General features: G+C 42.1%; 1 protein-coding gene across 1 annotated transcript in view; it reads right to left on the reverse strand.

Annotated features, from left to right (window-relative positions):
- The window catches only part of LOC121180893 (protein kinase C-binding protein NELL1-like), a 209,276-nt gene that overhangs the window by 167,529 nt on the left and 26,162 nt on the right, over window positions 1-15,585 (reverse strand). The window contains exon 3 of the mRNA XM_041036577.1: window positions 12,000-12,150. Coding sequence (XP_040892511.1) covers window positions 12,000-12,150 — 151 coding nt within the window. The remainder of the gene's footprint in view (window positions 1-11,999; window positions 12,151-15,585) is intronic.

The raw sequence follows: 15,585 nt of genomic DNA on the forward strand, positions 1-15,585 counted from the left end.
CGCAGAAATGAGAGGGTTTCTGAAGCCAGTTTTACATTTTTATTCCAGAGTGAGTGTGAAAGCTTCCGAAGAGCCAGAAACAATTGGCCGATTTGTCAATCAACAGAAGAGTAATCCCACTATCTGAATAATCGATCAATGGTTTAAGTCACTTAAGCAAAAACGTTCACTGGTTCCATTTTCTCTGTGAAATGTAGTTGCTTTTTATGTTTTATATTACTGTAAGTTAAATACCATCAATCTGACAATGTCATCTAAGACTCTGGGAACTTGAAATGGGCATTTTCCGGTGTTTTCTAATTTTAAAGACTAAATAATCAGTCAGAAAACAAACACACAAACAAAAAAACAACAGTGAAAATCATTTAACTGATGATATTCCTTTGGAGAAGCTGGTACTTGTTGTATGTATGTTCCACAGTATGACAGTGTCGGCAAACCTAACAACAAATTGAGAAATGTGCTTCTCCTCTGGACTTAGCAGGGCTCAAAGCAGCAAGCGTCTTCTGAGCCCTTATGACACTGAAATCAAAAGAGTTTTTATCATCTGGATCACGGGTACACTCAGCAAAATTTGTGTCAATCTACAAAACCGGTGAGATATTTTGTGTGCAAAGTTGCCATTTTGACCTGAAAGCGGCGTTAAATTAAATTCATAGAGTACCCAGGGTGGAAATGCTTCATTCTCTGTGGGACAGGATCAGTAAATACAGTGTGAATCTGCTGATTAGAATTTGATATTTCTTTTGCAGAAGTGCTGGAGACGAGACCAGGAGGTCACTACAGCCATTCCAATTCACAACATGTATTCAAAAATCTAGTAATTTGTTTTCAAGACACACATGTATATCTGAATCAGATTTCTGGACAGACCAACCATCCAAAGACCCAACATCATCCTGAGGTTTTACTGAAGTTATTCTATCTGTAGCTGTGGTCTGGTAAAAACCACAAATTGACACTGACAACTGGCAGCTAACCAACCTAACAACATAATGTGAACACATGAAGGCCGGTGGGTTGATGCTTTAACAAACTACAGAGGTGACTGATCAGTGTAAGCATTGTGTCAAAAGATTCCTGTCAGTTTGTCTAACCAAACAGAAAAAAATATAGATGTTTCTGTCACAGTTTCACCAACTATCCCCGCGTCGTAACGTGACTGCAGGCGTTCGACCTGCAGCTTGTCTCGGCACCATGCGCGCCCTACTCTCCACGCTGAAGTAACAGCCAGGCATCAGCCACGGACAGCCGCAGGCAGCCAGTCGTGACATTTCATCTTCCCTGCAGCTGCGAATGACCCCAACACTGGACCCCCTGGCCCCTCAGTGCGCACACTCATATAAAATATACTGTACGTGGCAAACACAGCTCTCTAATACATAACCCGAACCTAACTAGAACTTCGCCTATCCCAATTTATTCTGGCACAAAAACACATATACACACACAGGGATCAAGTCCATTCAATACCAAAGCTCAACAGCCCTCATGCATATTTATGGAAAGGGAGAGTGGACCCACTCCACAGAATATCAATCAAGGCTGTGGGGCAGCAGATTTATCCATCTTCCTGTTTGGAAAATGAATGAAACTGAGAAGAACTCATGAGAACTCAACACAAAAAACAGAACACATCACACTGTAGGATGAAATATCGAGACATAATTTCAGACTGACCAGTTGTACATTAGACAAAGCCATGGTATGATAGTGTGAGCACTAAAGTGCAGCCTCTGCATATGAGATCGAACAGATAGAGGTGTGTGTCTTTTCTAACACTGCCATCACCATTTGCACAGGTTGTAAACGAGCCAAACCACAGTTTAGCCAAATTAGTCTATCTTATCTATCTTATCTTATCTTATCTCTTTAATTTCTACTTTGCTTTTACCTGGAGGTGAACAAAGGTGAACAAAGAAGTTGGCCTGTAAACTCCGATTGCTATGGAACCTCGGTGACTGCAGCTTGTCACAGGTAAACCAACCACAGCACTGTGGTTTGGGATGTGATGTCATGTCACACTGTGCTGATACTGTACAGTACACCTCACTGCAGATTTTAAAATTCACTGAATGAAAACTGCAGGTAGCATGTTGGCGAAATGTCTGTAATTTTTTTTTTCCATACTCCATAAAATCATGCAGTAAATTTATTGTTCCAACCAAAAAAGAAGAAGACAAAGGAAATGAGAGGCGGGGGCGTTGATGAGTATCTGCCACAGTTCAGTTCAAGGAGCTCAACCCTTTTCCACAGAGCTAATGACGTCCCATCAGCCCCCCACACAGCAGGCTGTGTTAATACTAAAACAATTATCCAACAGTAAATTAACAAGCATCACAGGGAAGTGTTTTTCTACAAAATTAAATTGCATTTGAATGCATTGAGCAGTGGCTGCTCACTTCCTAACATGTATGTGTGTAACAGAGGGGGAAGTAGAGTCGGTATAGGTATGGCTGGCCCGTTCAGCTGCCTTTGTACAGCATGTCATCACTCTGAAATTAAATGAATACATCACTCCGTGGCTGTGCTGGGCACCGACCTGACAGCTCGTCTCCATCATGCTGCAGCAGACGGAGCTGCTGATACTTGTCAGCTGGAGAAGAATCATTTGCATCGAACAAGGAGTAATACGAAAACCAGAGCTCTCCAGCTTTGCCTCTTCCAGTGATGGAAGCCTCCTCAGGGCTGCGAGAGGCCTGGAATCACTTAACGAGCAGAAACACCGTTATTCTGATTTGACTCATGAAATAATCATCAGAGGCATTAACTCCACTTCACGGCGAGCGTTTATTTTATGAAGCATTTAGTGGTAGCTATTGTATCCCTGCATTACAGCATATTTAATGAAGGGGAATAATCTATTGGCAGGCAGTCCATTTGTAATGAATAGTGCAGCCTGACAGACACTAAAAATGATATATTTGTTTTGGTGCTTCTCTGCACAAAATATAAACAATGAGCCTTATCTCCATTCATTGCTGATCTTTTCATAACCAGCATTTTACAAAGCTGCTTTTTTTTTTTTTTTTACTAATGGCAACCGCAATATGTAAGCATCCACAGCTTTCAAAAAAAAAAAAAAAAAAAAAATTATGTTTGCATATCAAAGACAACAGAAAATTTTGGCTAGCAGTGGTAGAGAGAGACCGGTCTATGATTAGAATGTGTTTAAATTTAATCTGATAGCTAAACTGCTGTGTATGCCTATGGTTTCTGAAGAAAAATAGAATTTGTTCATCTATGAGCCCAAAGCAAAAAAGAAGGATCAAAATTTAACCCAACAGCTGATGGTTGGTTAAATAATTTGTTTAGGTTTTTATTCCACAGCTGCAGATGTGTTACAGGGTAAGGGATAGAAAGACAGAGAACAGCTTTCTGTGCTCTGAAACAAGCAAACAAACTGCAAAGGTAGCTTCCATTTACAAACATATGAATTGAACAGGATCACCTCACACTGGCCAGCACACAATGGACAGGGGGCTACGAGGGACGCAGCACTTGTGCCTTCCAAACTTGCACAAAAAAGCTGCACTTGTCACAGTGGGAGCATCCTTTCAAAAGGCTCCGCTGGCCAATTATGATGCACTCGGTCTAGGAATGTGGACAAAGCCTAGAACTGGGACACAGCCTCAGGTTTCCTTTTTATTTCTAGTAAAACACACCACAGCTGTCTAGGAAAGAAAAATATGTTTACTTGCATTTCCAGGGGTCAATGTGATCACATTTTAGCAAGAATTTAACTGCGCGACTACATATTAAACATAACTGGCATATTCTTTGCTCTGGCTCCACAGTATGGGAATGAGCTCCCCACCTACATCTCCACATTTACATCTCTGTAGCCCCATGCCAGCACTTACTTATGTCTCATTTCTAAAAAGAAACACAAAACACATCAAACAAACTAATCACTTGTGCTGTACCACTGAGCATGCTTATAGGCATTAGTTTAAATTTTGGATGATATTTAATTTTGGTTGATATAAAGCTCTCGCTCCTGCGTGGTTTGAATGCACTTATTGGAAGTCACTTAGGACAAAAGCATCTGCCAAATGAATGCAATATATTGTACTGTGAAGGGTAATGTGAAGAGTAGAAAAAGAGGTACTTGATCTACAAGTTAGTTATAACTTAAACCTAACACCATATATCTCATCGAATTCTGTGTTCTAAAGCTTTTAAGACATATCATTTTTGTTTATTAATATTAGAATGCATGCAGAAAGGACGAGTTGAGTTGAGGATGAGTTTGAATTGTGAACACGCAAATGCAACCATGAGAGTGAGATGCTCTTAAAAAATACTTACCACTCTGTCAAAAGTTTCCACAGAAACGTATTTCTTTGTTGAAATTCGTTTCAGGGAGGGGTCTGATAATCCAGAGTAGTGGGAACACTATTTCTGGAAAAGAGATGTGCCTGTAATTTTTCCAGCAGAAATTTTCTTTGATGTGTGCACCACAAACAAAGTTTAATTCACTTCTGTTGTTATTGGGTTGAGGCAGAAATCTTCGAGACTGATGCAGTACTGTGCAACGGTTTTATGCGCTTTAGATGTTTAGATTGTTTTCTATCACACAGTACCATGAAGGAGGCATCTGTTTGGTCCCAAATTCATTCTGCAGCATGGCAACGAGCCCAGACATACAGCCAGAGTCAGAAAGAACGATCTTCAGAGACAAGAAGATCAAGGAGTCCTGCAACAGATGGTCTGACCCCCACAGAGCCCTGATCTCAGCACCACGGAGTCAGTCTGGGATTACATGAAGAGACAGAAGATACTGAGACAGACTAAATCCACAGAAGAACTGTGGCAAGTTCTTCAGGATGCTTGGAACTACCTACGTACTTTTTTTTAAAGGAAAAGGACAGTCAAACATTGTTTTTATATTATTTTTGGAAAATCTTCCTTTGAAGTAATGTATGTCAAAACCTGGAAAAATAAAAACAAATTACCTGTATGTTAGATACTGTTAGAGATGAAAGCAAAGGTTCATCATTTTGGGAAATGCACTTATTTGCTTTCTGGTGGAGAGTTAGATGAAAAGATCGATTCCATTCAAGTTCAACAGCAGTTTGTCTTGTTAGCTGAGGACCATACAACAGCAAAAGGTGAATTATTACCAGTGATGACATAACTGTTTTCATAATGTGGGACATAGGAAGAACAGCGCTAATGCCTCTCCCCATTTCCTTCGCTGTGTTATAAATTTGCTGACACGAGGAGAGATGGCGATTCAAACTGCTGAGTAATAAATAAACAGCCACAGTAGTGGCAGGGTTGCAGGCTGTGTCTCCTGAGATGGAGACTGTGGGCTGTGGAAGGGTCTCAAGAGTGCGGTGACAGCTCCGGGAAGAAGACGTGGAGCTGACAAGTGGTCTTCATCAAAATGCACTGGCGTCATCGGTAAGAGAAAAGTTTTGGAAATGAATGGCTGCCCGAGAATGCTGGGTTGGCTGTATATCATCCTGAACTTTTTCTTCACCCCCGGTGTCATGCAGCTATTTTATGGAGGGCAGCTGACAGCCAATTATCTGCTCAGTAGGGAGGTCAACACTCTGGAGCTTGTCCGTGGAATGGGAGGAGAAGGAGGTAAACCAGATACTATGATGGAAAAATGCACTGATGCCTTCAGTCACTGACCTGGAAAATGTGGCCAGGATTGATTGAGAGGCATTGTGCTTCACTTGCCACAGGAAGACTATCCTTGAGACTTTCTGGATGTGGGAGATGTTCTCATCACGGAGGGTGATGGCAGACAGGTGAGACTTTCACAGCTGAACCTAGCTTGAGGTATCTGGATCAACGGGATGTGATGAGCGGACGGAAATCGATTCTCATTTTGACAGTTTGGAGTGTTTTCAGTGCCACATTATTAACAGCAAAACAAGGCGTGAGGCAGACCACCTCAGCTTCCTGGTGATGAGGTCCATCAGGGACGAGGGTGATGCCGTTCAGTTAAAACAGGACAGGGAAGGTGGAATCGTTGGTTTACAGGGTGCAGAGGAGTAGAGCAAGCAAAGCCACATGGGTGCTTCTCCCAGAAATCCAAGAAGATTTTGGAAGGTCAGTAAGCTAACAAACTCGCTTACTCAGGAAACTATTAGACTGTGAATCAGCAATCACCATGGCCCAAGATGCAGTTCCTTTTAATGAGTTTGCCTCCCAGAGGAGACAGAGGGGAAAATCCCAACTTTCTTGACCGGAGTACAGCGGGGCAGCCTCTCAGTTACTGCCAAACTACTAAAAACTTAAAAACCACTGCTCCTGTACGTTCACTGTACTGGATTGTACTGATGGTCCACTGAATGTTGAAAAACTGAATCACAGTAAATAATGAAATTGCAAGAGGCTATTTCCTTGCTCAGTCTCACTCTTCATTCACACACAGAGAATCTGCTTTAATGCATAGAATTATTTAGTTATTTATGCTGTTCACAATTTATTGTTATTTGAGAGTGAGAAAAGAAATGACCTGAAAAAGTATTCAAATGGATATGGGTGTAACATATACCACAAAACTACAGAAGTACCTGTAACTGTCAGTTTTGATATTGGTGGATGGTCCTGTCATTACCCTGTATCAAACTGAAAAATAGTCACTGGCATCAGCCACCCCGGTGCTGAAAGATATTTTTGTGGTTTCCAATGTTTTTCTGCCAGAGAAAAACATCAACCCCTTCTCCTGTAGGAGGAGTAGGAGGGCAGCCGAGAGGCTGGTGAAAGTCTCCTGGGTCTGAAGACTGCTGGACAGGTGGAGGAGGTCCGACTGTGTCTCGGGTGTCAGGAGGATCCTGTCATTCAAACTAACAACAAACACAGTGGAGTTTTCAGGGAAGTGTGGGCCAGGGTGAGTCTAAGATTGCCTTTTTGTTGCTAGGGAGCAAGTAGAGCCTTTGTCATGCTGTGTGAGTAATTTCTCTTTTCCTCTGGGCTTGATGTTCTTCAGGGTTCCTTCCCTGTAGGCCTCTTCAGCAAACACAGAGCTGCACTGCCTACTGACCTGTTTTGTTTTCGAAGGCTACCTCACAGAAACGGACGCTGCAACTGACCGAGCAAATGTTGGTGTCAAAACTGTCTCCAGCACATCAGAGCCTTTGATATGTGATCCAGTTTGAGTACCGTCACAATCTGTTCGTAAACTGCATCGTTTGAATGAGTCAGGTTGGTGTTTCAGGCCTAATTTACCCCTAAATCTCCTAAATCTTTCCCTAAAGTGTTGCTGACCAGTTACTGATATTTAACTACTTAAAGTTCTGGTAATATACTACCAGAGCAATATATTCAATATATTTTTCATATTAGCAAGTTAGTTTTGTTTTTACAGAACATTTACTGTACAGTACAGTGTCCGTGCTCATTAACCCTGTTTCCAGCAGCAGCAGCTGTTTTTTTTTTTGTCTTAAGGAAAAAAAAAAAATCCCTGATATACTCACTGAGTGCTGCCTACTCCAAACGGCACACAAAGACAGACACCAACTAGTTGGCAATGAAAGGGGAACATCTAGCAGCTGAAGAGCAAAATAATTTTTCTCAGGAGTTTGTAGAAAAAAAAAACAGAGCTAAAAAGGAGACTGAAAATTAGACATTCTTCTGGTGAACAGATAGTCGGCTCCTAACGAGTGCTAATTTGGCTCCGTGTCTGGTGGCCTAACAGTTAAAGAAAAACTAGTACATAACTTGCAGAACAAAGACTGTAATTCTGGCTAAGTGTGAATTTCTGCATTTTGGTCAGCCTGTGTTTGTTCACAGGCATTCAGAAGACGACTGGGGAGAAGAAGAAATCATTCTAAGGCAGCATTTGTATTGTACTGCATTCTCTTTCACAGAGCAAATATTGCATCAAGAATAATCCAGGCTGTGTAGTGTGGAAACTGGTTTTTGTCTGAGGTGAGAGGGTCTGGCTCATCCCTCACCCCTGCTCCACAGGGGGGATCAAGAGTTCAGGACTGAAGCCAGCAGGTTTCCTGTCTCTAACATTCACACACAAATCCCATCTGATGGCAAAACAAATTTTGAAAAAAATGTTCAGATCAAGTTTCAAGTTTAAACACAAAATACACAGACAGACAGAGAGAGCACTGATTCACCGTGGCTGCCCAGCACAGCACCGAACAGCTTTTTTTTTTTTTTTTAATTTTAAGAATTTTCAGATCACCTGCCGGGGGTTAATAAACAAATCAAAAACTGCTGATTACAATTTTGCTATTTAATAAACATATTGATAATGAAGGCTGTTATACAGAGTATATATTAGAATCAGATAATGTGTGTCAATTTATCCGATTAAAAAGATTTTTTTTTAACAAAAGATGATGGAATACAAAACTACAAAAGGGAGATCTGTCCATAATAAGAATTCTTCGTATGCCAGGATGGTTTTATTATGGAGTGAATGAAATCTTAAAATTTTATCTGATAGCTGTCATACTATATGAAGATCCTGGATCAGGGCTACTTTTACAGGGGTTCATTTGGCAGATGTAAAGGTCTGTTCTGGCTGCTAAGCTAACTGATTTAGCTGCCAAAGACTACAACTCTGGGTTGTTCTTGTGCTCATTTCAACTGTTCGTATAAAAATAATGTTCCACCGGGACACATATTGACTGCATCCGACATCCCCATGCTTACTCACTCACACTCCCAAACTTTTACCACAAAGTCTAGTTTGACAAGTCCCTCTCTTCCATCACCGTGTGTGTTTTCAGCTCCCACCACACATCGACTTCAGCTCAGCATGTTTCCTTAAAAGAGAAGAACCTGTAAGCGCTTACGAACTGAGGCACGGAGGGAGAGACAGACCTGTGGAGTGACAAAGGGTAGGCAGATGAAGAGAGCAGCTGGAGGAGCTGGCTGAGCATCTTTGGTGTTTGAGTGCCTAGGTGGGAAGAGCGGTGGAGAGACTGGGCTTTGAGTTAGTTCATCACAGAGCTATTGCCACTTGCTGACAATGAGAGCGTTACTGGGACCCAGAAAACTGCTGGCTAGGCAGAAATAGGTTCCTTTTGTTCTATTCATCCTAGTGAAGCAGCAATAAACCTTCCCTCCCATTCCCCAGTGCTGGGCACAAGAAGAAGCAGGGGAAAAAAAAAAAAGCTTCTTCTGCTTTTGCAACGGGTACCGAGAAATGCATTGAAAAGACGTTTTCACTTTGAGGATGAGGAGAGCGGGGGATGAAAGGAGGGAGGAGAGAAGGATGTTATCATATTGGGAAAGAGGAGCTGGCAGAGGAGGTGGGAGGGAAGAGAGAGGATGGTTTGATTGTGCTGAGAGAAAAATGAAGAAGTAAAGAAGGGACAGAGAGGGAATGTATGATTGGATTTGGCTCAGTGGTAGAGCTACTTGTCTGTTCGCTGGCTGAATGGGAGGTCTGTGTTATAATGGGAAAGAATGGGCATCAGCCGAGGGCTCTAATAGGGCCTTCAGAGAGGATTCAGAGGTTCAGAACAAATCTTCAGTCACAATGGAGCACAGGTCTGCACTGAGCCGGTCAAGGCTCTGTCCATCTCGCCAAATTTAATTACACTGGCAGTGTGGCAGTCTGACTCACAACACCTCATCACAAAATAACTTCAGCCTGCTACGACTTGGCTGAGCTAGATTTGCATCCCAATATCTCCTTTATGATTCTCAACAATACGCAACATTTGAAGGAAAATGAAAGGTCTTGAAAATCAAATGAGTGACTGGAAGTTTATTCTGTTATGTTTAGGAAATACATTTAAAAAATTCAGTCTTTGTTTCAGCTGTAAATGCTACATCAGTTCACCCTTATTTTCTCTTTTGCTCCTAGTGGTGTCTGGCAACACAGATTTTAGTTTTATGTGCTGAGATTTTGAGATACCCACATTTGAAATGTCTGTCACCTCAACAGCAATGTTTCTCTCCAGAAGCAGTACCACATTATTCTAGACGATCCACAGATCTCCTCTAAGGCAGGACGTCACTGTGGATGGAGAGGTCAACAAACCTGACTTTGACCTGGCAGAAAATCAGACACATCCACAGTCGTTCTCTAATTTTTCTAACAGTCCTGGAAGGCACTGACACAGGTCATCTCGCTGATAGAGGCATTAGATCATTATTATTATGCTCAAACAGGTCATTTCTGAAGCCAATGAAAATGATGTGTTTTGCTGTTTCGGTCGGACGACTTGTTGCTCAAAACCAGGGCAAATAAAACCAGTGTCTAGCTACATATAAAGTACAGAAATGTGTATTGTTATAATCTCGGGGAACAGACCCTTTCAAAGTCAACAACCCTACCCCAGCCACCTATTTCTGAACAATATGAATGTCATGGAACCACTGTATCTCACAACTGGGTGTGTTTGAGCACGGCTGAGTGCCTGTAATGCAACATTTGCTTTGTCCGAGCGCTCCTCCGAGCTACATAATGCTGCATGGTGCATGTCACTGTGCCTGAAGGAGGAGGACAGTGCAATCAGCTAACTCCATTTAGCCTGGCTGTTCCTTGGCCAGCCCGCTGTGTGACAATTACGCCTGCAGGTAACGTGAGAGAGGAAGAGAGAAAGAGAGAGAGACTGAGGGAGAAAGGGAGGAAGGGAACTAAAAGACAACTGTCAAGGTCACCTTAAAAACACCACAGGGGCCAACACATTGCTCTTCAACAGCAGATCATACAGCTGGTGCTTGAAGAAAAATGAGTGCACAGACATGCACATACACACCGGTAAAGAAAGAGGTATTCGGATTGTTTTCTTATGTAACAGTAGTAATACCATTATTATTGTACATGAAGTATTTTCACTGTTGTAGCTACTTTTCTGAAGTACTGTGGCTTTTGTCTCAGTGATAAAAAGCTCAACTACATCAACACTTTCTCCTAAAAATTCCATTTCTATATAACCACAGCCAATACGTTTTGTAATGAAGCGCATTTGCAACTGGATTATGTTTTCTATTAACATAACGAGGATATGTGGTTAATTTAAAGCTGCTGTTAATAAATGCAGCACTCAGTTCATTCAAAAAATATGTTGCCTCTCAACATAATCCAGCCGGCGATTGTGTTTCCTACAAAACATATTTGCTTTTGCATTTTAGTTGTACAAAAACATATTTTCTAGGAGAAGAACCTGCAGCTATTTTTCAGGTTAGAGTTACTGGTTGCTTTGTTTGCTACATTTCAGAGGACTAGCTTCCTCTACAGAGGCCCTCTGCTTCACTCCTCCATTGTGTATGATTTTGCCTTTGTCTTGACTCTCAGCAAAGACACATACCCACTCCTTCACATGCTCGCTTGGACTGCGTGTTTTACAGAACTGAAAGCTTTTACCTTCAGATGAGTGGAGGAAAAATCAATGCTGTCTGCCCTTTAAAGACAATTCACAGCTGTACAGTTTCTCAGGGGGCCGGGGGTGAGCTTGCTGCCGCCACTTGCTGAGGGTCCTGCAGCCATCACAATCTGCGGCAACGCTCAGGCCAATACAACAAATTTAATAAGACCCCTTGAAACAGCCAGGAAAAGATTACCAGTGTTCAAATTATTACTCAGGGAAACAAGATGTGTACCTGTTTTTGTTCTCGTGGCAGCTCAGCTACAAGGCCACACCTTCTAGATATCAGTGCAACAGCCACAGTCAGAGATGCTGCGTGTCTGTTCATGTAGCACTCTGCGATAGAGTGCAGCACTGCCAACACACTTGTGATTGCCTAGTACTTCACACTCATCTTCCAGACACAATACATGGAAGGTTATCTTTCTGCCCTGAGCATACAGGAGGAAACGCTACATTATTCCACCCTGCGACTTGCCCTCCCATCACCCACTGACTTACACCGGCAGTGGAGTAATCTCACACCGATCTTCACTTTACTACACCTCATCAACAGCCATCTGCAAACAGCTAAGAGTAGAATGACAATTCATCTCTGGGTTTAATTTAAAACGAGAGCGCTCAGTAATCCGTGGAAGTAAAGTTGTGCTGAAAAAGAGCTTCAGGCCAAAATGAAGAGGATTAGAGTTGGATTACCTGTGTTCTGACTCGTGGATGGAGAATATGACTCCTGACGTGGAGGACTTCTGCTGGATGGAGGCCAAGAAGGTAAACTCGCTTTTACTCCTGAACAGCTGCACCACTTTCTCTGTGATGTGTGCCGGGGCGTGAACGGCTCTCCCAACATCTGAAGGAACAAAATAAAACGGAAAAGAAATCATGAGCTTGTGTAAAGTCTTTACACAGGCAATGTGCCGTCTCCCCTGTGTGATTTCATGGGATGGCGTATAAACAGCACGCCACTTTTCAGGACTTTTCACGTGTCATTTAACAAAGTTTTGGTTCGGGTTATAGTTTGGGTTAGAGGTTAGTCAGTAGGGAAATGACGTGGCGTGAAATCACACATGAAAAGTAAAAAAGTGCATAGTGATAACATGTTAAATGACTTCACAAAACTGGCGTGTCCTTCATACGCCATGTGGTGATACCAGGCTGCTCTGCCTCCTCCGTGTGTACTTGCCAAAAGTGCGAGCAATGCATTAAGTTAGTAAATCGCACATGGTGTGACTGGTGTATATATTAGTTGTATATATGGAAAATATATCTCATCAAACAGTTCTGCCAGTTCTGTTTGGCAGACTGTGTTTGAAAGAAAAAAAAATCTGTTGATGCCAGCAGGCTTCATACTCCAAACTAGTGCATGTAAACTAATGTTAAAACAGTAAACTCTGTGTAAATGTGTGTTTGTGTACATTAAAGGGAACTTTACGTCCCCCCAAGGACAGGAAGATCAGGAAAATCATCAAAAATCCAGATTTCACCAATTTTCAGTAATTATAGCAACTTCTGGACCGAGCTCTCGCCCACAGTTTGCTTTTAAAGGATCATGTATTACAGTTTCAGTCTTTGTAGCTTTGGGCATCATTTCTATCTGCTTTGAAAACTTTAGACTCACACAATTGCTGCAATATGGTAGACTGCAACATAAAAAAAAAAAAAAAAAATTAATTAAAAAAAAAAAAAGACACAAGCAGTTACACAATTAGACAACTAACAGTTCAGCCAGCACCAAGGGAAAAAAATACATAGTGGAGCTTTTGTCTTAGTATAAAAGCCACAGTATGAAGCACTAGCTGGAACAGGTGGCTCTGTTTCTTTTACCACTACAAATTTCCAGTGTTTTTTTTATTACTGTTTTTTTTTTTATTACAGTCAGCCTAAGATGGGTTTTAATATTGATTTCCTCATTTTCACAGAGACCTTGCGTTTCTCATGTCAACATGCAATGAAGAGAAACGTATGGGCTTAGTTATTGTCCAGTGATGATGGAAAAATATCACTGCGTTCAAGGACACCTGACATCTGACAAGTGACACATGACTTGCAGAACATCACACAGTTTTTTTTTCTTCTTGAGACAACATTTCTTGTAAATGCAATGCAGTGAGTTTTTCCCTCCATGTTTTGTAAAATGCCATCAGTTTTCACAGAGGTTAGATGGCGATTAGATGTGTGAATGTCTTATGCAGGTTACAAATCAATACAAGTTGCTTTTATGCTGTATGAAAATTATTAAGGTACAGATAAGAACACATGGTACGCTATGGACGACTGCCTGCAGCAATTAAGTATACTCAGCCGTTTTTAATATTAGCAACGCTAGTGGCTTTCTGTTCCGTCGGTGGGTTCACCAGTTAGAACCAGACGGAAATCTCTCAACAGCTATTGGACAGATTGCCATAAATTTTGTGTATATGAGGCAAACTGAGGAACTCACAGTAAACGTGTCTGAGCCACCAGAACTGAGTACAGATCTAAACAAGAGGCTCTTGTGGTTCCACACTCCGGCTGTACATGACAGACAGTCCAATAGAGAGGAGCCTGTGGCTCTCTCAGCGCAGGGCTTTTAAATCTCTCCAGGGTGACAGTGGCCTGCCTGCCCTCTCACTCAGCCTCCTCGCTGTCACAGCCCAGTCAATGGAGCACCACTTACCCCAGCCTCCCCAGTTCTCCAGCATCCTGGTTTCCAGACCAGAGTCTGTCATTACATCACTCCTTCAGATCTGCAGAGACACTGGCCCTGTTTTTATGATGTGAAGATACCGTCAGATGTCAAGTTGTTGTCGTCTCAAGGTCAACAAATTTTTTCCACGTTTAATTTAATCCCATTTAAACCGCAGCTGCCACGCATGGTCTTAGTGCTTAATACAGTCAAGTTCAAACTCTTCACAGCTGATCGATATCAACAAACTGTAGTAATGAGTCTCACTCAAAACCGGCAGCACACAAACTCAAGTAGACTCTTATTCCTGTGCATATGAGCTTGGCTGCAAATGAGAATAGAGCTGAAACGTATTTTATCTACAGTGATTAACCGCACAACTCACCCTCCAAAGTAGTGCCAAGGCTGGAAGGTCCATGATTCAACTGGCTCAGAGGCTGAGACTCGAAACACCCAGATTTCTCTTTTAAGTTCATGTGCTAACAACATTACATGGTAAGAAATCCTCATACCGACACAACAAAAAAGGTTTAGGTATTTATAATCTACCAATGAATACTCCAACTTTTGAAAACTGTCTGCTTACATGTAGATGACTCTAACAAGAGAGAGTAAATGCTAACAGATGCTGTTTGACTAAAGGCTTGTACACACAAAACATTACTTTAAATATTACACACACGCACCGTGCCAAGATGATAGTTCATCTAAAGTCTGCCTGTTTGCTGTCTGCTTACTAATTCTGCTGCACTTAAAATGTAATTGGACAATGAAAAATAAATTGATCTGATAAAGTTGTTCAAACAAAAGAAAACAAAGTAGGAGCCATCACACCCCGACAGTCCACTAATAATGATGGGTTGAAAGTATGAGGGGAGCAGAACCGAAGCCAGTGTCCACTGTACAGAAAACTCATGCTTGTATACATAAACAAACCCATTTACAGTGATAGGAGGAAGCAGGTAGAGCGGGAAGGTTTGTCTCCCAGCAGACGAGATGCAGCTTAGCGTAGCAGGCAGCAGCCGTCTGTCGCCGCCCTCCCTCTCGATTTTACAGCTCATCACTTTAATCAGGAGCCTGGCGGGTCCTCCCCCAGCTCGGCTAAGTCTTACAGATGGGCTACTTTAACTGGCAGCGAGGAAGAGGAGCTCAGCCGCGGTCCGGAGAGACTTCACCCACCACTGGCATGGCCAGTCAAGTCTGTGTGGACTTCTGTCTAGCCTGATATGGAAAACCCATGTCACAGTGTCACAGCCAGATAAGCACATTACTGTACTACGCTCAAGTTTTTGCCAAGGGCACAAAGTAAATCCGGGCAGAGTTTTCTAGGAAGCCAATGTCCAGCAGGTCGGCAACTAGCAAGAAAATTTCTTCGAGCCTTCACTCTCCAGCTCGCCATGACAAACATCACTGCACATCACCTCCTGCAGGCCGGTATGTTTGTGCGTGCAGTGCTTACATTTAGACCGAGTGCCGTATTAGCTGGCTGTTGAGTAGGGTTACGTGATATGCATCAGAATAATCTGAATTACGCAATAATCACAGGAAAATTCAACATATAGTGGCTTTAAATAACATGCTATACTGGTTTTCTTGCTTCACAAGCATAAATATTAATAT

Source organism: Toxotes jaculatrix, chromosome 1, assembly GCF_017976425.1.
Source record: "Toxotes jaculatrix isolate fToxJac2 chromosome 1, fToxJac2.pri, whole genome shotgun sequence".
NCBI classification, from domain to species: domain Eukaryota; kingdom Metazoa; phylum Chordata; class Actinopteri; family Toxotidae; genus Toxotes; species Toxotes jaculatrix.